Genomic DNA, 27,168 nt, shown 5'->3' with positions numbered 1-27,168 from the left:
TATATATATTAAAAAGGCTTAAATACTATATGTGTGTAACATTTTATTAAATAAAAATATTTCATTAAATACTATTTCAATTATATTAAAAATCTAAATAAAATAATAATTATTTTGTAATAAAAATGCTAGTTGAAAAGAGACCCATTCATGTTAATCCATCACAACGTTCAGCTGTTTCCAACACAAACTGGTTAAAGCATTAAAGGATAAGACGGTAACTTTATCTCTCGTTACGTAGGTGAAGAAAAGTGCAAATTGCTTCTCTATTATGCTCTTCAAACAAACAATTTCGCGTACAAAATTCTCCCTTTCATCTTATCCTTTGTTATATTTTATTACAAATCTTATTGGTTGAAATGATGAGAACAACAATAAAATTGAAATGATGAGAACAACAATGTTCTATTTCATCTCATCCTTTGTTATATTTTATTACAAATCTTATTGGTTGAAACGATGGAAACAACAATATTCTATTAAAGTATAACGGTATACTTGAACCACTTCCTAACTTATTTGCTTGGACGAGTCAAATCAGTATTTAGTGGTTTGTTTAAAAAAGAGTCAACTATTTTTTAATTTTAACTCGCTACTCATGATAACTTTACTCAAATTCGCGGGTTTCTCCATTTGACAACTCTACTTCTTTCCCTTCAATTTCTGAGTTCCATACGTTAATTTTTAATTTTTGTCACCCTTTCACCCGGTAATAATTCATTTCTTACATCATCTCCTTGTCTCATTTGAATAGCAAAGCCACTATACTAAACTATTTCACTCTCTTTTATTGTAAGGTATAAGCCATATAATTGTAATTCAGTTTGTTTGTTTGTTTAGTTTTAATAATTATTTCTCTCGCATAGTCATTGTAAGTTGCAACCAATATAACCTTGGAAAGATGGATAAAATTCTTGCATGGAACGATTAAATATTATTGATCAACACAGATTATTGCTCTTTGAATCGTTTAGGTAAGATCCATACACTTTATTTCATATATCTCTACACATAGTACTAATCAGTTGCAACAAAATTGGCTGCATTCCTTTCTGTCTCAAGCTTCCCACATAATCTTGGATTTATGTACCTGAAATTTATTAGGGTTTGGAACACTCTTAATCGGAATGGCTAAAGTGGCAGGGAAAAATACTTTTTTTTTTTCCCGCATGATGAAAATGGCATAGGTACGGTTCGGCAGCAAGAAAACTGCAAACTTAACTCTTTACTTAAACTGAATTATTATAATTGTAAATTCCGTTAAAAAGAAACTATTATCTATATAGCCATAGAACTTATCTGTTAAGATTAAACAAGAAAAAAAAAAACATTGTTTTCTTGAAGTTTGACCTAAGATCTTATCTTTTAGAAGGTAATTCCTTCTAGTTTATATAAAAAGTATTTTTGGAGATTGGATTGATTACAAGAAGACTAACCTTTAGATGAGCTCTTAAAGCCAGGTATAAAACTGAAGTGTATTGGCAGCAAAGTTGGTACTTAGGTCATAGATCCCTCTTCAAAAAAACTTGGTTGCATCCATAGAAGTAAGAACCTGCTAAGAAAAACCCAAGCGTGACAAGTTTTGGAAGATAGGAAAATGTTTTGATGCTGTTAAGAGCAGAGGAGGCAAAGGAAGAATAGAATACTTCTACATCTTATTTAAGGTTCTTGATGCATACCTTTAACTGGGTGCATTGAAGAATGAGCTTTAAAACAAACAACTTTATGAACTGCAGATATAAAAGCAAAGAAACATACCTCCCTAAGATATACACATGTCCATCACTACCGCATCATGTTTCTCCACTTGTCCTTCAAATCAACCTGATAAAACCATTGCAGTTGTACTTAATGCTTAAGTCAAGGAAAAAAAAAAGGCAATCACTTTGGAGCATTGATTACATACTGATAGTCTATGTTCAAATACATCACTGTAAAAACTTCGAATTGTTTTCCAATTTCCTGCACCAAACCTGTATAAGATAATATGGTTAATAGCAAAACAAAACCGCTCATGATGTACAAAACTGTTGACTAAATCAAATAGTTTTCAATTTCATGTATAACTAACATTCAAGACAGTTCACCCTGAATCTTTTTGGTTTGACTAGTTTAGAGCTAACACATACATTTGTACACCAGTCCTTAGTGTCTCCTCTTCTAATGAAGACCATTTTCTATTCTTCCTTTTCTTCCTTCTTGGCTGCATTCCATTGGGCATGTTTTCTATTGAATCATTCCACTGCAAAGATAAAGAAATAACTAAGATGCCAATGAAAAGATATAAACAAGTACAAACTGAATGCCCGAACCAAGCAGGCAAAAAAATATTATATATATAAACCATCTTGGTGTGTAAAAAACAGTCTTTGATAGTCCACATCTGCAGAACCCAAAGTTCACTGCATCAGATGTTGGTAATCCTCTTAGAGGATAAACTAGCTCCAGGCGTAAGCAAACATTTTCTTTCTCATTAAAAAAAGTTACCTTGAATAAGATACCACCCATAAGATCTATGCTCTTAGATTAATGCAGATAATAAAGACATGATTACCTCATAAGTTTGAGAAGTACCACTCGGCTCCATCAAATTGGGTCTTTTATGAGCAGTTTTGTTCGGCTCAACAGAAGGCGACTTCTTGTGCTCGGCATCATTAGGTTGATAAGGACTAATAGTACTGCAAGTATTTGAGTTTCGTACATCTACATCTCCACTATGGTTTTCCATTGGCTGTTCATGATTTGTACCTTTCCGTGCAAGTTTAGATCTAACAGCGTCAGGTATATCCAATGCCTCAAGAAGAGGATCATTGACCAATGCCCGTAGCTCCGAAGAACTTGATTTAAGAGATTCTCGGGCCGTTTTAACTTCTCCACTTAGCACAGTATCATTTTTTCTCCATGACCTTTCTGTCCCCAATTCCTCAGCACTAGACATTTTAACTCCTCTACTGCATCTACGAAATGCAGGCGGCTTGCGTTTAAGTTGAGGATTGCCTCTTGCTAATGAGGACATAACATAGTACACATGTAAATAACAAAGAATAGGTGTAAGATAGCCATTCATGAAGAGCGTTATAAATTGCATAATTGTCTCTTGTTTTCAACAATGAGCAAACCCATTCATTTGTTAAAACAAAATTTTAAGTTCAAATTGACCCTGATTGAAAATAGTCCTCTGGTAAGTGGTAAGCAAGAGTAAATGAGTAAAAACAGATAACAACATAGTCCCACTTGGTAATAACAACACCGGAAAAGGTAAAAGCATAAACCAAGTAAGGGAAGCATTTGCGCCAATTCACATTTAGTAACTTCATATTTAGGCCAATTCACAAGTTTCTCTTCAATTGGAGAGAGCGAGTGGCTAAATTATCATTTCTAGAGCACTAAATATCTATGTGTATCCTTATTTAAACAAGCAATAACAAACGAATTAACATAAACATTTTAAAAACTCCTGCAAGAAGGGACACCAAAACTGTACATCAATCGAGCTTTAGCTTACTAGATAGGGTTGGCACTGCCCTGCACGAAAATTCAGTTTCACAATTGACTTAAGAAAAACTACTTGAACTGCACTCCATATGCCATACCATACACCATTAGGACTTGAAACAATAACACATCTAGAACTATTGTGCATTGTACTGGTACACTAATAACCAAAACACACAAAATTTGCAAGGAACAGGTCCAAGACAATTAAAGAAAAATCATTAACATCAAAATCCGCTAAATAGAACAAACCTTTCTTCTTCTTTGCATGCTCCTGGGTTCCATCAACAGAACCTTCAGCTCTCTTCACCTCCACACCGTCCATGCAACGTGAACCATCATTGCCTCCGTCACCATTGTCATCAACACCATGATCCCTTGCCTGTTCAGCACCAGAGGCATTTCTGCAAACACCTGTAGTATACCCTGGCACTATAGTCACCGGCGCCGGATTCAAAATCACATTCGGCAATCCTTTCCCCTTACCCTTCGTCTTTCCCTTGTTCTTTGTCATTTCTGCTACCGATTCAAGAAAAGAAGGACCCATTGTTTCCCACACTTCCTGCAGATAAAACCTAACTTCAGTAAACGCGTCGTTTCGGGTATTCAACTCCTTCAACCTATCAGAAACCCTAGTGTCAAAAAGTGCGGCCTCAATGTCGTCCCTCCATCGCGCAGTCTCGTCGAAGAACAGCTCGCTCTGGCCCTGCTCCAACTCCTCCACGCGGCCGCGCCAGATACGCGTCACCGCGGATAAGTACTTACCGCTGGTGGTGCCGTCGTAGGAGGCGGCGAGGTACTTGACGGTGCACTCGACGGCGACGGCGCAGTAGGCCCTGCGCATGGAATCGATAATCGGAACGGCGTCGTTTCGGTCAATCGCTTCGATTTGCTCCAGTATCTCGAGAGCGGTTTCGGTGATTGAGGCATTGCAGAGTTGGGATCGGAGGGTGCGGAGGAGTAGGGTTTTCTTAAGGTTGGGATCGGCGCCAGAGAGATTAAGGACCTTAAGGATCTTGGAGACGAGGGAGTCGGGGGCGGAACTCCGGAGGTGGAATTCCGCAACCCACCGCGCAATGTCAAATTTAATGGTAATTAAAATTTTTTATGTTATTAATTTTTTATTTTTACAAATTTTTCATTTTAATATTTGTTTCTTGGTTTAGATAAAAAAATTTATTTACTTATTTTTTAAATGATTTTTAATTAAATTTAAAAAGTATTTATTTTTATTTTTATCATTAATTTATTCGATAATTTTAGATAATTTTATTTCTAAAAATAATTTTTCAAATATAAAATTTCATTAGAATGACTCGATTTCATCCAAATTAATACATATCATCTATTAATCTCTCATTTTTTTTTATCAAATATGTGTGACAATAATAAATATGAAATTAGTCAAGAGTGGATTTTTTTTTGTGACTAGTCAAGAGTGGATTGTTATTACTAATATGACTATGACTAATCTTTTTGTTTTCTTAATAATAAATTTTTCAACTGTTTAACTTTTTCTTTGTATTACCTATAGAGAAAGGTTTTTTTATTTAAATTAAAAAATATAATATTTACCAATTTAAATAAACGTATAAGTATTTATTAAAATATATTTAGTATTTTAGATACGACGAAAAAAATCACAAAACGAACATATCATAAGTGTACTGACCCGTTCTTTGATATAGAATGCGTTTGTCATATCCCGGATACACTCGAGATATGAACAAAAGAGCATCTCGGATACATCGTATCCGAGATATGCTCAAATTTTGACATGGACCAGTGCATTCGAAATACGTGTACGGAAGCAAGACAGGAGCATGCAGTTTAGGGTTTAGGTCTTTTTGTTCTAATGTTATCACTTTGATGTACTGATTGTTATTAAATGTGTTTAATGTGTAATGAAGTATAATTTCTGTATAACTACTACCTTAGATTGTTATGGAACTATTTTTCATTTACAACATTACAATATTTTCATAAAAAAAAATTGGATCCTGACTATATCTACCTTCGATTGTTGTGGGACCATTTTTCATCTACAACATTACAATATTTTCATAAAAAAAAATTGGATCTTGACTATATCTCGGATGTAGTTTCCTTGTCTTGCTTCATTGCACGTATCTCGGATGTATTGGTCCATGTCAGAATATGAGCATATCTCGGATGCAGTGTATTCAAGATGCTCTGTTGTTCATATCTCGGGTGCACCCGGGATATGACCAACGCGTCCCATATCACAGAACGGGGTTGGTGCACCTAAGATATGTTTGTTTTGAAAATTTTCCCCACTGTATCCGAGATATGACTCTAAATGTATTTTGGTTACTTTTATTTAAATCGGTAAATATTATATTTTTTAATTTAAATAAAAAAATCCATGAAAGTCTAAGGGGTCAGCACTTTTAGTACAATTTATCCAGCATTTAACTAATAAAAGAAAAGTGAATAATCTCACATCATTAAATAAAATCTCACACTATTAAAAATAATAATAATAACTAATTAATGAGTACAAATTACAAAATTAGATATCTCTAACACTCTTCTCATCTAAAATAAATCTCTACATTTATACCCAATCTACCGAGATGATGACAGATTTGTCAAAGTTGATAGTAAATCCTGAAATCATTTGAAAACACTTAATGGTTCTTTTATAACTCTTTGACATTTGGAAATTTGACAGACATATGTAAAATTTGTAGGTAAGTTAATGAAATTTTTTATTCTTTTTCTTGCTAATCTTTAACTCTCGCACCAATCGTAGTTGTATTGCTTTTGTCATCAGTTTTTTAAGTAATTTAGCAACTAGGACAAAGAAAAAATGTGAAATTAGATCGTTTTGTCTTAGTCCACATTGCATTTGAAATATCTTAGACAGTGAGACATCTACCACAACTAACATGCTTGTTTTCTCAAAAATTTATTGTATCAATTTTCTCTAAACCTGTCCAAATTCAATCCTGCAAAGCATATAGTGAACAAACTTCCATCTCAATAATTCGTATGCCTTTTCGAAGTCTAATTTTATCACGACATTAATTTTATTAGTTTTCTTAATTCAAATTACTGTTTCACATGTTATTAATGCACCATCTAGTGACTAGTATTGCTTATTTTGAACATATGCCATTAGTTTTTCACCTACCAACCTTCTCACAATCGTTATTTTAGATAACACCTTACATATGCTTTTGATCTTGTTATTTTAGGCCTCGTATCTTTTATGTTGTTTCTCTTCCCGGCTTCATCGCTAGAGTCACCCAAATCATGTTAATCACTTTTTGGCATTATGTGTTTTACAAAGAAATTAAATTTCCAACCATATCAATAAGTTCTGCTCCCACTGTCTCCCAAGTCTTTTTCATATATCCCATATTGTTACCATCCAATTCTAAAACTCTTGTAGATTCACATGACCATATTCTTTCTTTGATCTCTCTAGCATTTAGTATTATCTCCAATCGATTTGTTTGTTCTTTAAACATCTTTGATACCATTCCATCTTAGAAGAACATCTTGTCTTGTATCTTTTTTACTACACGTCTTTAAACACTACAAAAAAATGGCTAAGTGCCGTCAGATTTAACATTACAGAGTAGCGATTGATTTACCGTCAAATTTACCTGCGATAACTACGTCAAATTTGTAAGGTTAAATAATTACCAGTGAATTTTGTTTTCCAACAGTAAATCTGCTGGTAATATTTAGAGGGAAAATAAATTAGACTGGCACATCCTTTACTGTCGAGTTTATCATCGGAAAAATTCGACAATAACTCAATTTCACCTCTTCCCTTATTTCTTGCTTTGTTCTTCATTATAGGTTTTTGAGCAACTCTTTTCCAATTCCTTTAATTTTAGTTTAATTTAGTTTAGGTTTGAGTTAAATTTCAATTTTAATTTTGAATCAGTTTCAAAGTTAGTTCAGTTTAATTTTCTAATCTTAGTGGATTTAGGTTAGATTTAATACGTTAGGTTTTGAATTGTTGAAATGTTTAGAATTCTCTAATTTTGTTATTTCCTGTGTTGATAACTGTTTTGCTGAGAAATTATTGCTGAAATTGTTTGCTAATTGTTTAATTTTAGTTTAATTTAATTTAGATTTGATTAGAATTTCAATTTTAATTTTGAATCAGTTTCAAAGTTGGTTCAGTTTAGTTTTCTAAACTTAGTTGATTTAGGTTGATTAAGCTAGGTTACATTTAATACATTAGATTTTGAATTGTTGAAACGTTTGAAATTTTCTAATTGTATTAATTGCTGCGTTGATGACTTTTTGTTGAGAAATTATTGTTGAGATTGTTTAATAATTGTTTAATTTTAAGTTTAATTTATTTTAGGTTTGATTAGAATTTTAATTTTAATTTTGAATCAATTTCAAAATTAGTTCAGTTTAGTTTTCTAATTTTAGTGGATTTAGGTTGATTAAATTATGTTAGATTCAATACATTAGGTTTTGATTTGTTGAAGTGTTTGAAATTGTCTAATTATATTAATTGTTGCATTGATGACGGTTTTACTGAGAAATTGTTGCTGAGATTGTTTGATAATTGTTTAATTTTAGTTTTGATGGTTTATCAGTGGCTAAGAGAAAGGGGTTGAATTTTAGCACCTTTTTCGCTTAGTAACTCTTGTTATACTTTAGAACACTTGAGGAGATATTTTTGTTTTTGTCTCGTGCCTAGTCAAGAGACTTTTTCGTTTTGTCTCGTGACCAGCCAGGAGATATTTTTCAGTTTTGTCTCCTGTGCAGCAGAATAAGAAATGGAGTAGAAGAGAGATAAAATTATACCCAGATATATCCTGGTTTAGCTGCAAAGTGCAATGCAGTCTACATCCAGTCTCCATCACAACAATGATGGAATTTCACTATAATCATCCTTGATTACAAACACCAATTCTCCCTAGGAACTACCCTTCCTATCCGGGACAAGTCCAGAATCTAATCCCCAATCCTGAACTTGACTTGGTCACTACCAAGCTTTCAACTGCTAAGTGCTAACCCAACTTGCAAGGAAATTCCCACAGAATCATAAAACACAACACAGATGTACAAAGGACCTCTAAGGACTTCTATGGCTTTTTCTTTTAATTTTGTGCACTCTGCCTTTTTCCGCTCTATGGCTTTTTCTTACAAACCTCACTGTTTGTCTTTTTTCATGAGACTCAAGACAGACAAAATTAAACAGAAAACTACAAAATGAAGAACATTGAAGGAGAAGAACTTCTGTTAGCTAGGGTAGCTATAGGAACACTGTGCTTTCACTCTTTTCCTTGCTTCAAGTCCTGACTATTCTCCCTTATTTATAGAAGGGGAAGCCTCCACGGTTGAAACTGTTGAACCAAGCTAAATTTCTTCTTCTTCATGCAAAATCGGTTCGGCCAGAGAGAGAGAGAGGAGAGATAACCGTATGTAAAACCTAACATGCAATTACCTCTGTGTCTTCTTTAGTCATCAATCTTCATCAATCCGGGCCTTCCATCTTGACTTGCACTCCAAGAAGGATTCTAGCCCTTGATGAGTCCTTGATGATGACAGCTCCATCTGCTCAAACTTCTGCCTCTTCATCCACGTAGCTACAGTAACCACCTCCTGTGGTGGTTGATCAAAAGCTGAGACGAGCCATGCCTCCAAGGATCTTCTTCCTCTGACCGAGATCATCTTCTTCCTTTTTAGGGTATAGAGAGCTTAAGATTACTTCACCACATCTTGCCTTTTGTGGTAAAGATCTTAGCCACACCACACTTCAGATTTTCTTTTTCTTGATGCCATCTTCACAATGGCCTCTTCCTTGCTCCTAGCTTTTCTGTGATTTTACTGATAGCTTGCTTCATCCTTCCTTTCTTGTGAGATAAGACTGAAAGAGAGAGGAGAGAGAACAGAGAAAAGCTTGCTATGTAACTAAGGAAGAAAATGAAAATGAGTTAAGTTTACTTACTCATGTCTAGTCTCTGCTTCCTTTACTTGCTTCTACCATTTTCTTCTCTGACAGTGAGGTGACCGAATACAAAGAGAGAAAAGAAAGAGAAGTAAAAGAAAAAGCTTTGGAAGTAATAAGTGATATCTATTATAATCAATTAAAATAAATTGAAACCCATTTCCCATGCTTTTGCTTTGTAACGTGCATAACTCATTAAATGCCATCAAATCAAATTTTCTCTTTCCATTTACCAAGTCATTTAAAGCTAATTTATAAAATTTGAATTCCAACCAAAAGTGGGGAGTGTTATCCGTGGAAAGCATGAAGCTTTGCTTTCTTTCATCTTTTAATTTTGGACCAAGCTAGTTGGTCTTTCAAAATTAATTTGGGCTAATACAATAATGATTAAATCTGGCCCAACCAATATAGTTATACTTCAGCCATAATTTTTAAAACATTTTTGTAACCAAGGCTGGATTTCTTCAACACATTGGGCTTGCAATTTCTTTTCGGCCCAAAGTAAAAATTCTGCAAGTGACAAAATTATTAATTAGTAAATATGAATTAAAATTCAAATTAATAATTTTGTAATTAATTATATTAATAATGTTTGATCATCATCAATTTAATTTGGAGTTTTTCAAACTCATCAAGTTTAATTTAGTTTAGGTTTGATTAGAATTTCAATTTTAATTTTAAATCAGTTTCAAAGTTAGTTTAGTTTAGTTTTCTAATCTTAGTGATTTTAGGTTTGATTAAGTTAGGTTAGATTCAATACATTAGGTTTTGAATTGTTGAAGTGTTTGGAATAGTTTAATTGTGTTAATTGCTGCGTTGATCATTGTTTTGCTAAAATTGTTTGATAATTTGGTATTTGCAAACATGTTGACAGGTAGAGGTGCTGTGGATCAGGCTGCTGGTGGTGGTCGTAGCCGTGGTCGAGGTAGAGGGAGGGTTTCTTCCGGTACCCCCCAAGACTTCTAGATCCTCTCGCTTTACTCTAACTACGTGCCTTCGTCTATGGTGACGAAGCCGCCTCCTACTGCTCAGCAGCCCGCATCCACATCAACGCTGCCTCCAGCGACGGATGCCATGGCCCCGGAGTCCAGCCATGCAAGTGAGGCAGCAAATGATGCCCCTCCATCACCTCCCATCGTACAGTTGAAGATTTGGCCTGATGGCGGCACAGGGTAAGTATCACATTGAGTCTCGTGTATTTCATGTTTATTATTATCACTGAAAGTGCCTGAAAATTGATTCTAATTTAGCGGATTTAGGTTTGAATACTGGTTAGTATTTTTATGTTTTAATGATCATGATTAACTTTGTTGCTAAAATTTAGTGAAAATTGATTCCTATCTAGTGAATTTAGATTGATTTGATTTTTTGGTTATTGTTTTAATTTTCAATAATTATGGTTGTTGCTAAAAGTTCTTGAAAATTGATTCCTATTTAGCGAATTTAGTTTGCTTTGGTTGGCTGTTTAGTTTTTTTAAGTTTTAATGATTATGATTAACTTTGTTGTTGAAATTTAGTAAAAATTGATTCATGTCTAGTGGATTTAGGTTGATTTGATTGTCTGGTTATTGTTTAAGTTTCAATCATTATAGTTATTGCTGAAAGTTCTTGAAAATTGATTCCTATTTAGTGAATTTATGTTGATTTGGTTGGCTTATTAATGTTTTTAAGTTTCAATGATTATGTTAACTTTGTTGCTGAAATTTAGTGAAAATTGATTCATGTCTAGTGGATTTAGGTTGATTTGATTGCCTTGTTATTGTTTTAAGTTTCAATGATTATGATTCCTGTTTAGTGGATTTAGGTTGATTATTCTTGCTTGTGGGATGTTAGGTTTGTGCCGAACAACAACGTGTGTACTTAGCTAGTTTATATCTTCTATCTTACTTAACTAATTTTAAAATTTCTTTGTTGCAGCTGCACTTTAGGTGGGACGCTGAGCACGACCTTACCATCAGGAAGATATTAAACCATAGAATGGGTCCGCGGCTCCAGCAGATGCTGGATGATTTTCGTCAGGGACGGGACCACCGAATGACCTAGCTTAGACCAGACATATAGAAGGCTCTATTTATTCATTGGGAAACTGATGAGGGGTTTGGGCATCAGCGTCTCACCAACAGAGCTAACAGGGCATCAGTCAGGTTGTCCAAGTATACTAGCGACTCAGCGACCTTCATGAAGACCAAGGCCAAGCTGGTATGTAAAGTGACTTTAATTTTGTTAATAACTTAGTCATATTCTCCTGCATGTCATTACTAGGGATCCTAATCATATTGTTTCAATGTAACATGTGTAGTCAAAGTTGTTGGATCGTGAGACGACGTTGGCAGAGACGTTCAAGTACACTTACACGCTAAAGGAGAACATAGAGACATTTGCTTATCAGCGGTCTCAGTACCATTATGTGAGTAAACATACATCTAATTATCTTTCGCTATAAAATTATTAGAGATTAACTGTATATCTATTAATCACAATAAATTGTGTTACTTACACAGGAGTCTTATACACAGAGACTAGAGGTCGCGACTCAGTAGTCTCCGAAACGTAGGGAGGACACCACCAATGGCTCTGCAACTTCAATCGTCGATCCTGATGCCATTTGGTGCGAGATCGCCTTATCACCATATAAGAACCGCGTATACGGGATGGGGTCGTTCTTCGCCAGTAGCCATCACACATCTATGTTGAGGTCGTCGTCAGGCTCCACCACCAGTTGAGCCGTTGAGCCCCAGGAAGGCGTGGATTTGAGGCTACAAGTATAGGAGCTTCAACACAGCCTTCAGCAGCATGCTCAGGAGCTTAACGATTATCTGGAGAGGTATCAGGAGATCTTCAACCGCGTGACATCTACGGATGAGCTCAGTCTGGAGTGGAAGGAGTCGCTGGAGCGGATGCAACATATGGAGGCTCAGATGGAGGTGTACCAGGCCAAGATGCGCACTGCTTTTGTCGACCTTACTGGTGGCAGCACCGCTACCGGTGGCAGCGGTCCTACTAGTGGCAGACGGACATCACCGCCTTCTACACCGTCGACTTAGGGCCATCGGACCAACAACGACGACTACCTGGATTTGTAGTTATTAGTTTTTTATTTTATTGTTTCATTTTATTATTTGCTGTACTTGACTTTCAATTTATTTGAATATTGTATTATTTATTTTAAATAAAAGTTTTTCATTATTTATGAATGGACAACTAATTGTGCGAAAAAATAAATTTAAAATTGACCATCTATTTCAAATTGAAAAAAAATTGACATTACTATCGGAATTACTGTAGGAATAATCCGATGGTAATAGTGTGCGAACAACATTTTTTGGCGCCAACAATACCGTCGGAAAAATCTGTCTGTAACTAATTAGTTTTCTAAGCTGATAATCCGTCGCAAAATCCGATGATAATTACCATCGAATGAGAAAATTCCATGGGTAAAGATTTGTTAGCGAGGTTTATACCGTCAGGTTGTTTTCGATGGTAAATTCGACTATAATTAAATTATCATCGGATTTTATTCGTTTTTCTGATGATAAATCAGATAGTACTCAGCGTTTTCTTCTAGTGAAAATTACTCATAGCAATTTGCTTAATTTTTCTTGGTTTTCTAACATTTCTTCCTATCACTGGCACTACCTCAATCTAGCTTCTTCTGTTTTTATCTAATTGTTGGATTCACATGAATTTACTTTGTGTTTTTGTCAACATTTTTAATGCATTTATTCCTTGATTGTTGCTTTTACTATTTTACTCTTCTTTCATGTCATACTTCAATATTGACTATTGAGTATTCAACACTTCTCATCTACTCATATTCTCTTCTTGATTGGCTCTATTCTCCATGCATTCCTATATCTCACAATTTTCTCTTCAAAACACTTTATCTTTTCTTTAATTTCTCGAACTTTTATATATTCTATTTTTCCAATGTTTTTCTTTTCCATATTTTTCAATTTTTCAACAATCAAATTCCCTTTTTATATTCATACATTCCTTATCAAACATCTTTTTTAAATTATGGGTGAGAGAACCAAACATCTAGAACCTTGAATGGTTTGGACCCCAATCAACCTTCTTCTCTTCAAGTATAAGTGGTACACGATATATTTTGAGTATTACACTACTTCAACCTTTAAACTTGAAAATCTTCCCCAATTTGGACAAATATAAAATTTATCAATTTTGTTGGCACACATTCTGTTTCTCCATGTAAATTTTCTACCACTTAATAGTATATTCATTACTTCCATCCCCTTCATCTATTGTTTATTTAAACTATTCTATTCCTCTCTTACTAATACTCCTACTACTTCCTTCACTAGGATTGATAAACTCGTCAAAATCCCCAAATATAACAGCAACAATATCAATTTAATTCTTCACTTTCCAAAAAAAAAAGAACGAAAAAATAAACAAGTAAAAGCAACAACATCAATCGAACCTTGGCCAACTAGCCAGTCAATCTCAGTTAAACCTCGACCAACTATTTGGCTAACTCCCAAATGATCCCAACTATCAACTAGATGATCCCAAGTAACTGCCCAACCAACGTAGGTGACAAACACGAAACCGATGGACAAGGCTGGTCAACCATTGGATGACCTCGAATGATCCCGACAGTTTAGTAGTGACCAGGAAAACTTCTATAGTGGTGGTAGATTATGTAATATATTAGAGAATAGAGAATAAAAATGTAAAATTCTACAGTTAAATCAATTCAATTATCATTCATTTACAATACAAATATAAAAAATTGATTTCCAAAACAATACAATGTTCATAACATTTATTCAAAAAAATTTGTGATAGAAAATAGTTCGTGCAAGCAAAAACGTAAAATTTACACGATTGACACGAAAAAAGAACACCAAAAATTCTACTAAAGAAATATATAAAATATAGTAGAGTTATAAAATCGAATAATCACTCTATGCTAACTAAATTTCTGATACAGAGATACAAATTAAAGTGGTAACTTATCACACTCCACCTAAAATCAAGTCTCAATTATATCGAAAATACTAAATTAAATAGTGTAAATACACAACCCAAATACAAAAGGAATATCCAAAAGTACAAAATCAATCATATCTAACCAAAAGAATAACTAATGATTTTATACACAAAAACAAATATAAAAATACAAAAAAAATATCTAATAATTTGTTCTTTAACACTCACTAACTGACTTATAACTCTTAATAAAATGATATAGAAATTTGAGATCAAACTACCTCTTTATATTATTTTCGTGTAGGCAAAAAGACATTCAACTATGCAACTTGTAAACAAGATGTATATTACTTGCATAATGATCATAATATAAGAATTAGTCAATATTTTTAACTATATTATAATATGATTCTTGTAATTGGACACTTTGGTTTGTGATTTTACTATATTCTTCAATAATTAAGATTATCATCATTGCAACTTAATATTTATTTAATTTAATTTATGCACATTCATTTTCATCGTATTGACAAATCAAAATTGATTTTGATTTCTTCACAAATTATCCTTACGAAGACACTCTAGGGTGAGAGGTTAGTTCATCTTTCTAGAAATGGAGTGAATTTTCTTAGAAAACAATTAAAAAAAAGGGAAAAAAGTGATAAAAGAGAATTACTTTCCAAAAAGGGAAAACTACAAAATATAATCAACGAACATAACAACATTAGCTGTTTCTGACTCAAAGTCTACACCAATACATCTTATTGACTAGTATTGTAAAGCTTTAAAAGTTTATTATATAATAATGTTAGGGAAATAAAAAAGTAGGTATTACTTATCTTATTTAATTTAGTATTTAATAATTGTTAACAATTAATGAATACTAAATAAAGTAAATTCTGATTATTTTTTACTAATATTTTTTTGTTATCAAACATTTTTGTTTATTTTATTTGTTACGAAACATTAAAAGATTTAGATTCCAGATATCCTCCAGATATGGCAATGCATTTAAACAAAATCTATTTTAAATTCCCTCTAATTAAATCAGGAATTTTTGTACAATGGCGACAATGCACATACATGCTATCTAGGATATTCAATTGTATGCATATAAAAAATTTATCCTATATAAACAACATAAATAGAGCAATAGAAATTGAGTCACAATAAAAATCAATAACTTTTCATTCTTCATTTTCCATCTTTCTTATCACCATACCATCACTATGGCTAGAAAGAAAGTGGAGTTTAAATACATAGCAAATGACTCAAAGAGGAGGGCAACACAAAAGAAAAGGAAAAGTGGTCTGATAAAAAAGGTTGATGAGATTAGCACTCTTTGCGGAGTTGATGCTTGTGCTATAATTTATACCCCTGATGAACCACGGCCAGAGGTATGGCCGTCGCCATTAGGAGTGAACCGAGTGATCTCTAGATTTAAGGAAATGCCTGTATTAGAACAAAGTAAAAAAATGATGTCTCAAGAGAGCTTCTTGAGACAAAGGATCCAGAAAGGCCAAGATCAACTAAAGAAACTAAAAAATGAGAATAGAAAGAAAGAGATGAACAATCTCATGTTTCAATCCTTAGGTGGCTACCAATCCCTTGACAATGCCACCATGATTGATCTCAATGATCTTGCATGGATCATTGATCAAAATATCAAGGAAGTCAACAAGCAAATTAGCAAGCTTCAAGGGCAAGAAGGGACTAGTTGTAATAATAATAGAGTAGCAACCATCAATGATGAGCAAGCTCAAGTGGACAATATCATCAACAGTGGTGTGTTTCCATTTGTGGATGCTGCTAATAATTTCCAAAATGATTATGGCCCAACTCCATTTAATCCTTGAAAAACAAACAAACCAACCAACCATGCTTAGTGGGGTGCAATGATGAGTTTGTCTCATGTTGTTTGATTTAATGTTATGTTTGTCATTATTATTATTATTATTATTATTATTATTATTATTATTATTATTATTATTATTATTATTATTAGATGTCTCTTTCTTACACCATCATAGTTTAGTAGCTTTGAATTTTTTATGCATGTTTTATTTTTCTTTTGCACAACCCAAGTGTACTTTTTTTCTTATGAAATGTATTGGTGGTAAGAAGAATTATCATTTGTGAGGTATTCGATGTTCTATTAGTGTTCTTGGATCTTTTTATTTGATGTACATTTTCTTCATTTTCCTGTTTTGGAACTTTAATGAGTGCATAAGTATTAAAAAAAGCATTTTAATCAAGTTGAATTGGACTAGTGGTTAGCTCACTAGTCTTTTTAAATAAGTATCGGGGATTCGAATCTCATCTTGTACATGCAGCAATCTATTGGCCAGCGACAAACACTTAAATGGAACTTTGATCCATGACGGATTAGTTTTTAATCTACCGTCTTAAAGAAATACCGTAGAAAACTGGAAAAAAAGAGACCCTAGGATGGGAGGTTAGTTCATCTTTCTAGAAATAGAGTGAATTTTCTTAGAAAACATAAAAAAATAGGAAAAAGTAATAAAAGAGAATTGCTTTCCAAAAAGGAAAAACTACAAAATTAATCATAACAATATTAGTTGTTTTTTACTTAAAGTCTACACCAGTACACCTTATTGACTTGTATTGTAAAGCTTTAAAAGTTTAGAGTAAATTATCGATTTCACCCTCAAATTATTAGAATGCTTATAAAAATAACTTCCACCTTTATTAACGACAAAAATACACCTAAAATATTAGAAAACGCTATAAAATACCCGACCATAAATAAAAATCTATTCCGTTAACAGAGTTGGCTGAGCTGTCAAACGGAGTCCGTTACACCCTTTCTTCTGCTTCTCCTTCATTCTCCCTCACTCCCTCCCTCCCCAAAGCAACTACAACAACAATAAACAACATCTCAGTCACTCGTTCCCTCCCCTAAACCTCCCAGAAGCCGCTACAAGCTTCAACAACAACAACATATCTCAATCATCCCAAAATTACAACAACGACAACAATATTATCTTCCTAGCTGAAGCTCCTGCAACAACAACATCTTTCTCACTATTTCTCTCATCAAATACGATGTTGCCTCTTATTCCACAGTTTCTCTCCCTCAAGTACAACAATGGTCTTGCTCTATGCCAGTGTCATCTTACTCATCCACTTCTCCTTCTTTGATTCATCTCTGTCGCCACCTCTATCTTTATCTCTCCTTGTTGTTCTGGTTCTCTCTCCTCAACGATGGCGCATGCAGTGATGCTACCCTCTCCTCCCGTCCTCTCTCACTCCCCAAAGCAACTACAACAACTATAAGCAACATCTCAATGATTCCCTCCCTCCTCCAAACCTCCCAGAATAAACTTTACACCTCACTCTCTTCATCTTATCCACAGTAATAATCAACCATAATCAGTAATAATCATCCATAATCATCAATTTCATAATTTTTTATTATGCCTTTTTTTAATAATATAATAAAAATAGAATCTAAAGAGAAAGAATGACAAAAGAGAAGAGCTGGAGAGAGAGCTCCTCACCGCCCTCGAGAGAGAGGGACTATCCGCTACTGGCTTACTATGAGAGAGAAGAGTAAGACGCTACAAGACAGGTTCCTGACAACGATGGAGGGGTGGCAAGAAAATAGCGACGGCGATGGCGAATCTAAGAGGAAAGATCGAGAGATTTACTGGGACAGTGAAGAAGGTAAGGAACTACAAGATCCGCTCCTAACGACAACGGAGGGGAGGCGAGCAAGCAGTAGTTGCGACAATGAGGTTCTGCCGTTGAAGACAAAGAAAAAGAGAAAGTGGCGTGGGTTGATGAGCAACTGTTCTGTGTGTTGGAGAAGTAAAAGTGAGAAAAAGGGAGAAGAAAAAAGGAGCGGGAAGTGGGTGTGAGAGCGCGAGACAAAGAAGATCGAAAGGCAGCAACCATGGATTCAGAGTGAGAGTGAAGAGGGTGAGGCATAAGCTCTTTTTGGGAGGTTTGGGGGAGGGAGGAAGTGAGGGAGAATGAAGGAGAAGCAGAAGAATAAGTGTAACAAAATCCATTTGATAGCTCAGCCAACTCTGTTAACAGATTATATTTTTATTTACGAGCGGATATTTTTGTAGTGTTTTTCAATATTTTTGGTGTATTTTTGTTGTTAATACGAGTGGAGGTTATTTTTGTCACCGTTCTGATAATCCGAGGACAGAATTGGTAATTTACTCAAAAGTTTATTGGGTAAAGTACTGTTTTAATCCCTAACATTTGGGGTGAATCCTATTTTGGTCTCTAACATTTTAATCATTTTATTTTTATTACAAAATGTTTAATGGCATCAATGTTATCCCACTGTCAAATCCTTCACTAACACTTAACGAAATTGATGTACTATTAATAATGCTTTTGTTAAAGCTAGATTTGTCCAACCCCCTTTTCCTCCTCCACCCTCTCAACAAGTCCAAACTCCATTCTCCTACTCTCTTTTTCTTCCTCCTCAAACTCCTCTTGAAGAATTAATAACGTAAAAGGGAGAGAAAAAAACGAATAGAAAAATGAGATTTGAGCTTGTTAAGAGAATGAAGGTAGGAGAAGAGGGTTGAGCAAACATATTTTTAACAAAAACATTATTAGCAGTATGTCAATTCCATTAGTTTTTAGTGAGGGATTTGATGATAGGATAACATTGACGTCATTTTAAACGTTTTGAGATAACAATAGGATGATTAAAACATTAGAGACCAAAATAAAATTCACCCTAAACGTTGGGGACCAAAACAGTATTTTACCCAAGTTTATTTTGCGATATTGGTAAGGAGATAAAAAAAAGTCATAACTTATCTTATTTAATTTACCATATATTAATTGTTAACAATTAATAAATGTTAAATAAGGCAAGCTTTAACTGTTTTTGACTAATATTTTTTATTATCAAACATTTCCATTTATTTTGTTTGTTACGAAACATTAAAGGATTTAGATTTCTGATATCGTCCACATATGGCAATGCATTTAAAGAAAATCTATTTTAAATTCTCTCTAATTAAATAAGGAATTTTTGTACAATGGCAACCATGCACATACATGCTACCTAAGATATTCAACTTGTATGTGTATAAAAAATTTGTCCTATATAAACAACATAAATAGAGCAATAGCAGAAATTGAGTCACAATAAAAAATCAATAACTTTTCATTCTTGATTTTTCATCTTTCTGATCACCATATCATCGTTATGGCTAGAAAGAAAGTGGAGCTCAAATATATAGCAAATGACTCAAAGAGGAGGGCAACACAAAAGAAAAGGAAAAGTGGTCTGATAAAAAAGGTTGATGAGATTAGCACTCTTTGTGGGGTTGATGCATGTGCTATAATCTATAGCTCTGATGATCCACAACCAGAAGTATGGCCGTCGCCATCAGGGGTGAACCGAGTGATCTCTAGATTTAAGGAGATGCCTGAATTAGAACAAAACAAGAAAATGATGTCTCAAGAAAGCTTCTTGAGACAAAGAATCCAAAAAGGCCAAGATCAACTAAAGAAATTAAAGAATGAGAATAGAAAGAAAGAAATGAACAATCTCATGTTTCAATCCTTAGGTGGGTACCAATCCCTTGACAATGCCACCATGATTGATCTCAATGATCTTGCATGGATCATTGATCAAAATATCAACGAGGTCAACAAGCAAATGAGCAAGCTTCAAGGGCAAGAAGGGACTAGTAGCAATAATAATGGAGTAGCAACCATCAATGAAGAGCAAGCTCAAGTGGATAATATCATCAATGGAGGTGTATTTCCATTTGTGGATGCTGCTAATAATTTCCAAAATGATTATTGCCCAACCCCATTCAATCCTTGAAAAACAAACAAACCAACCAACCATGCTTAGTGGGGTGTGCAATGATGAGTTTGTCCCATGTCGGTTGATTTTAATGTTATATTTGTCATTATTATTATTAGATGTCTCTTTCTTACACCATCATAGTTTAGTAGTTTTGAATTTTTTATGCATGTTTTTTTTTCCTTTTGCACAACTCAAAGTGTACTTTTTCTTATGAAATGTATTGGTGGTAAGAAGTGTTATCATTTGTGGGGTATTTGATGAAGTTATATTAGTGTTTTTGGATCTTTTAATTTGATGTACATTTTCTTCATTTTCCTGCTTAATGAGTGCTTAAGTATAAATAAAAAAAGTGTTCTAACCAAGTTGAATTTATCTAGCTAGTGGTTAGCTCACTAGTCTGCTTAAATAAGTATCGGATATTCAAATCTTGTCTTATACATGCATCAATCTATGACCCAACTGCAAATTCTTAAATAGAACTTTGATTCACGACAGATTAATTTTTAGCCTACCAGACTAAAAAAAATACCGCAAGAAACCGAAAAAAAAGTGTTCTTTCTTTTTTCCTCTACTTTTTTCTTTTCTAATTTACTTTTTGGACCATGAAAATTTACAAAGATATAAAATAGAATATTTGACACATTTGCCACTATAAAATTAAAAACATATATTTCACGGAAGTGATGACATACATTCACCAGAATGAGAAAATTCATTTGAAGACTTCTCTTGTGTGTAATCCTTTTCAATAACTCACTCTATAGTCTATAATACTTAGGCATAGTCTTCGTCTCTATTCCAATTCTTTTCAAGAGGGAAACTTATATCTCCATCCAATACTTTGGTTCCCATTTTTATAATATCTTACAAATAACAATGCTCATCATCCTTACAAGCCTAAGTATTAGGTAGTCAATATTTTTTTTTTTGTGTCTTACATTTAATTTAAACTAATATTAACCATCTTTTCTTTTTTTTTTCTCCTAGAAGTGTTGATCTCCTAGTATTTTTCATACATATTTAGTGTTTATAAAAAAAAGTTAATTATATTTTCATAAAATGTTTGATTATTCTATTATGTTAAGTTTAATTATTCTGATGATTAATTAATTTTGTTAAACTAATGTACAAAAATAATAAATATATACATGATAGTTGGATTATTGGTGATCGATTTTTTATATTTTTGGATGATTTTTATTCTAACATATACCCGTTTGTAATAAATAATTAATAATAAATAGAATTTTTTAACAAATGAAAACTTGTTCTCACACCACATAGAGAAATATCAGGTATAATATTTTTGTATTAGTGTTAGCCAATACTTTGAATCGAAACCTTATTTTTATACTTAGGATCTAAGGTTTAGAGTTTAGGGTTTACATTTAGTTAATACCATATTTTTTGGATATTAGGTATAAAAATATTATTGTTGGTTATCCGTTGACCGAAAATGATAAATTCTATTGATCATGTAACATTACTCTATCATTTATTTGTTAGCTTGATCAATAATTGTATGCTTAGATTTGTGTAAAGTATAACTTATAAAATGAATAATTACTGCTCTTAAAAAATAAAATATTATCCTAATTTGTTAGGAATAAGTAGTATAACCACAATTCAATTTATCAATCTATCATGTGTTAAATAATTTATTATTGGTATTATATTAAAGGGTTAATATAATAATGTCTTTGATTAAATTTATAGATTTATCATTATGATAGTGATCATAATATTGAAAAATAAATCTTTTATAATTTACTCTAAAATTTTCTTGGTCATAAGATTATGGTTTAGTTACTTTGTTGGTCCCTATAGTTTCGTAAAATTTTCAATTAGATTCCTATACTTTTTTTTAATTGGGTCCCTACACTAATTTTTTTTCAATTAAGTCCCTCTTAGTAGTAATTGGCTTAATTTTATAGGGACCCAACTAAAAAAAAAGAATTGGTATAGGAACCTAAATAAAAGGAAAAAACAGTGTAGGGACCCAATTAAAAAAATTGGTGCAATGACTCAAATATATATGGTGCATATAGAGATATGGTCATTAAACTGACTCACTTCAAAAATTTTTAATGGTTATAATTATCACATATTTGTCAATAGAATATTCTCAAGATGAATATAGTAATAGAGTTTCCTTTGACCTGCGACTGTCATCGTAATTAATAATTTATTTATTATACTTTAATTTTGGGCACCTAATACCTTAGGGTGCTAGTTTAATGGATATATTAGGTATGATTTAAATACTTGTAGAATTAATGATTAGTCAATAAGAAATCTGTCAACTCTCGGTAAAGAGTTTGAGCTCTATGATTATAATGAATGAGATGAATAAAATCTTAGCTAAGGAAATTGAATGAATGAAGAAATGAGTTTCTTAAGTTATTCACAATTTATTATAATAATAGTAACAAGTTAGAATTTTGACAGTTAACCATACTTTAAGGGTTAATCAAGAGTTGGAAAGATGGAAGGAATTATACTTTGTTCTTCTTAGGTTCTTAGTAAAAATATATTACTTCATACTATCGGGTCGTTAAGAAGTGTTGCTAGATGCCAACCTTAATTAGTAAATTGAGTATGATTAATTTACTAATTACTACCCGCTTAGTATTGAACCTATGGAATCACACACTAACGAGTGTTCTACCCTTTGCTGTAGAATTATTTAATTATTATTTTGATTCGATCAAATAAATAATTATATTAATTCAAATAGAATATTATTATATTTTATGCTAGCACAAAAAATATAATAATAATATGCTAATTGAGAATATTAAATGAGAATTGAGAATAATTAGCTATTCTATTTCTAAATTTGAATTCTAAGTTTGGATTATATCTTAACTGATTTTGNTGCCAAGAGTGGAGGAAAGAGACGAAAACCAACACAAGAGTTTTATTCCTTCATAAATGTATGTGAGTCTGATTTTTGGAGAAGAATTTTATGGTGTGTAATGAGTTGCAAAGAGGTTTCTCAATTTAGATCAGATATCCGTTGATCAAGGAGTTAACAGCAAAGGTTGGTCTCGGTGTGGATGCGCATAGAGTCATCGTACAACAAAGAATAAAGTTTTTACTAAAACGTCCTAAGGTATTTAGATTTGATCTATATATTATTCGAATAAAGTTCAAAAACAAAATAGATCTTTAAGATTATTTTCTTTTCTTCTGCTGCGTGTTATGAACATATGGTAATCCTTTATTATCAACCGACTTTATAGAGAACAACTCTTTTTTTAGGCTAAGAGGTTGATAGTGAAATATTGAATCAAGTTGTTGGACTTATAATATATCTTAGTATGAAGGACAAGAAAGATTTGTATCTGTTTATAAATTTTTCAAGCGATGAATAATATCCGGAATAGCAAATTATGATACTATGCAATTTGTATGACTTGCTATACATACGATATACATGAGAAGCTACTTTAATAAAATGGGATCTTTTCTTTTGGAAGGTGGAGAAATTACCAAACGTGTAGCATTCTCTCACGCTTAGCACCAACAAGTCCTTAAAAAAAAGACTATGTCTTCGTCAAATAAATATTAAGTAATAATAGCATGACACTTCGAGTTCGACATTAATTTTTTCTCAAAAAGCATTCAATTCTATATCGAAAGAGTAGTATGAAAAAAAACCAGTAGTTACCATTTTATATGATTTATCGAAAGCCTATTTCGGTATCACAAACTATTAAATATTTAGTTTAAATAAGTTCTTGGTCTTATAAAATATTTATTTTTTTTCTATATTCTTTATAAAATTGTTTATTTGGTGTTTTTCACAGTAGCATATTAAATTTGGCTTTTAAAAGATAATTTTCTAAAAGCTATTGTATTTATGTTTAATACATTAAATTAAAAATAACTTTTAATAAGTATAAAATAATTTTTAAAATTTAAAAAGTCTACCACTCTTATAAACATAAGAGTATGTTTGGATATTTATTAATATATATAAGGATGTATTAGATTTTTTAATTTTGATAAACATTAGTTGTTTATGACTAAAAGTCTACACCAGTACACCTTATTGACTTGTATTGTAAAGCTTTAAAAGTTTATTAGATAAAGTATTGTTTTAATCCCCAATATTTGGGGTTAATCTTATTTTGGATCCTAATTTTTTAATTGTCTTATTTTTATCACAAAATGTTTAATGACATCAATGTTATCCCACCGTTAAATATTCCGTCACTAACATTTAGCGAAATTGATGTACTATTAATAATGCTTTTGTTAAAGCTACATTTACCCAACCCCTTTTTTTACCTTCGCCCTCTCAACAAATTCAAACTCCATTCTCCTACTCCCTTTTTCTTCCTCCTCATACCCCTCTTGAAGAATTAATAGTGTAAAAGGGAGAGGAAGAAAGGAATAGAAAAATGGGATTTGAGCTTTTTAGAGGGTGAAGGTAGTAGAAGAAGAGGGTTGAGCAAACATAACTTTAACAAAAATATTATTAGCAGTATATTAATTCTGTTAGTTGTTAGTGAGGGATTTGACGGTGGGATAACATTGATTTTATTTTAAACGTTTTGGGATAAAAAGAGGACGATTAAAACGTTAGACACCAAAATAGAATTCACACCAAATGTTAGGGACCAAAACAGTATTTTACCCAAGTTTATTTTACAATAATGGTAGAAAGATAAAAAAAAGTCAGAAATTATCTTATTTAATTTAGCATACATTAATTGTTAACAATTAATAAATACTAAACAAGACAAGTTTTAGCTGTTTTTAATTAATATTTTTTATTACCAAATATTTCCATTTATTTTATTTGTTACAAAACATTAAAAGATTTGGATTTTTTATACCATCCACATATGGCAATGCATTTAATTAAAATCTATTTTAAATTCCCTCTAATTAAATCAGGAATTTTTGTACAACGGTGATAATGCACATACATGCTACCTAAGATATTCAACTTGTATGCATATCTAAAATTTATCCTATATAAACAACATAAATAGAGCAATAGTAGACATTGAGTCAATAAAAATCAATAACTTTTCATTCTTGATTTTCCATCTTTCTGATTACCATATCATCATTATGGCTAGAAAGAAAGTGGAGCTCAAATACATAACAAATGACTCAAAGAGGAGGGCAACACTAAGAAAAAGGAAAAGTGGTCTAATAAAAAAGGTTGATGAAATTAGCACTCTTTGCGGGGTTGATGCTTGTGCTATAATTTATACATCTGATGATCCACGGCCAGAGGTATGGCCGTCGCCATCAGAGGTGAACCGAGTGATCTCTAGATTTAAGGAGATGCCTGAATTAGAACAAAGCAAGAAAATGATGTCTCAAGAAAGCTTCTTGAGACAAAGGATCCAAAAAGGCCAAGATCAACTAAAAAAACTAAAAAATGAGAATAGAAAGAAAGAAATGAACAATCTCATGTTTCAATCCTTAGCTGGCTATCAATCCCTTGACAATGCCACCATGATTGATCTCAATGATCTTGCATGGATCATTGATCAAAATATCAAGGAGGTCGACATGCAAATTAGCAAGCTTCAAGGGCAAGAAGGGGCTAGTAGCAATAATAATGGAGTAGCAACAATCAACGAAGAGCAAGCTCAAGTGGACAATATCATCGATGGTGGTGTGTTTTCATTTGTGGATGCTGCTAATAATTTCCAAAATGATTATCGCCCAGCCCCATTCGATCCTTGAAAAATAAACAAACCAACCAACCATGCTTAGTGGGTGTGCAATGATAAGTTTGTCCCATGTTGGTTGATTTTAATGTTATGTTTGTCATTATTATTATTATTAGATGTCCCTTTCTTACACCATCATAGTTTAGTAATTTTGAATTTATGCATGTTTTTTTTTTCTTTTGCACAAGTTAAGTGTACTTTTTTCTTATGAAATGTATTGGTGGTAAGAAAAATTATCATTTGTGAGGTATTCAATGAAGTTCTATTAGTGTTCTTGGATCTTTTTATTTGTACATTTTCTTCACTTTCCTGTTTAATGAGTGCTTAAGTATATAAAAAATAGTGTTCTAACCAGCACTAGTCCGCTTAAACAAGTATTGGATCGGATATTCAAATACCGTGTTGTATACATAGCAATCTATTAGTCAGTGACAAACCTTTAAATAGAACTCCGATCCGCAGCGGATTTTTTTTTGCCTACCGGACTAAAGAAATACAGAAGGAAACCGAAAAATTTTACTTTTTGGACAATGAAAATTTACAAAGATATAAAATAGAATATTTGACACATTCGCCACTATAAAATTAAAAACATATATTAGTTTAAATTAAAACATAAATTTTTTTGTCTTACATTTAATTTAAACTAATATTAACCATTTTTTCTTTTTTTTTTCTCCTAAAAGTGTTGATCTCCTAGTATTTTTTTATCAAAAATGCTATTTGTACATTAAAATCAACCACTAAATCAGCCACCAATGCAATGTATTTATTTATAAATACATGTGTGGTTTAATTTATTTTCAATGTGTATTTGTATTTCAACATGTATTTTATACTGTGACTGACTTTAGTGGCTGATTTTAGTGTACACATAGCATAACTCATTTTTCATATATATTTGGTATTTATAGAAAAAGTTAATTATATTTTCATAAAATGTTTGATTATTGTATTATGTTAAGTTTAATTATTCTGATAATTAATTAATTTTGTTAAACTAATCTTGAAAAATAATAAATATATACATGATAGTTGGATTGGTGATCAATTTTTTATATTTACGGATTATTTTTATTCTAATATATACCCGTTTGTAATAAATAATTAATAATAAATAGAATTTTTTAACAAATAAAAACTTGTTCTCATATCATATAGAGAAATATTTGGTATAATATTTTTGTATTAATGTTAGCCAATACTTTGAATCGAAACCTTATTTTTATACTTATGATCTAGGATTTAGAGTT

At 32.3% G+C, this 27,168-nt stretch overlaps 4 protein-coding genes across 4 annotated transcripts in view; 3 read left to right on the top strand and 1 right to left on the bottom strand.

Annotated features, from left to right (window-relative positions):
* LOC107473962 (uncharacterized) overlaps positions 1-4,571 on the bottom strand; it is a gene marked incomplete in the record, with an annotated part of 30,866 nt that extends 26,295 nt beyond the window's left edge. Inside the window, 6 exon segments of the mRNA XM_021136255.2 lie at positions 1,443-1,552; positions 1,759-1,824; positions 1,907-1,973; positions 2,130-2,242; positions 2,555-3,003; positions 3,748-4,571. Of these exon segments, the coding sequence (XP_020991914.1) occupies positions 1,786-1,824; positions 1,907-1,973; positions 2,130-2,242; positions 2,555-3,003; positions 3,748-4,339 (1,260 nt within the window).
* Positions 4,572-15,627: 11,056 nt separating this feature from the next.
* LOC107474805 (agamous-like MADS-box protein AGL80) lies at positions 15,628-16,254 on the top strand. Its single transcript, XM_016094445.3, has one exon. It carries the CDS (start codon positions 15,628-15,630, stop codon positions 16,252-16,254), a length of 627 nt encoding a protein of 208 aa, XP_015949931.1.
* A 3,347-nt stretch (positions 16,255-19,601) lies between these two features.
* On the top strand, positions 19,602-20,228 carry LOC107474795 (agamous-like MADS-box protein AGL80). The gene has a single exon (XM_016094435.3). The coding sequence runs from the start codon at positions 19,602-19,604 to the stop codon at positions 20,226-20,228; it is 627 nt and encodes a 208-aa protein (XP_015949921.1).
* Positions 20,229-25,301: 5,073 nt separating this feature from the next.
* On the top strand, positions 25,302-25,928 carry LOC107474786 (agamous-like MADS-box protein AGL80). The gene has a single exon (XM_016094426.3). The coding sequence runs from the start codon at positions 25,302-25,304 to the stop codon at positions 25,926-25,928; it is 627 nt and encodes a 208-aa protein (XP_015949912.1).
* Positions 25,929-27,168: the final 1,240 nt, after the last annotated feature.

Source organism: Arachis duranensis, chromosome 1 (genome assembly GCF_000817695.3).
Source record: "Arachis duranensis cultivar V14167 chromosome 1, aradu.V14167.gnm2.J7QH, whole genome shotgun sequence".
In the NCBI taxonomy this organism is placed as follows: domain Eukaryota; kingdom Viridiplantae; phylum Streptophyta; class Magnoliopsida; order Fabales; family Fabaceae; genus Arachis; species Arachis duranensis.
The sequence above is the reverse complement of the archived record's forward strand: the minus strand, read 5'-3'. Positions and strand labels throughout refer to the sequence as shown.

Bases quoted from the DNA above. Each gene is read 5' to 3' on its own strand.
- LOC107474795 (XM_016094435.3), top strand. From the start codon at position 19,602: ATGGCTAGAAAGAAAGTGGAGCTCAAATATATAGCAAATGACTCAAAG.
- LOC107474786 (XM_016094426.3), top strand. From the start codon at position 25,302: ATGGCTAGAAAGAAAGTGGAGCTCAAATACATAACAAATGACTCAAAG.
- LOC107474805 (XM_016094445.3), top strand. From the start codon at position 15,628: ATGGCTAGAAAGAAAGTGGAGTTTAAATACATAGCAAATGACTCAAAG.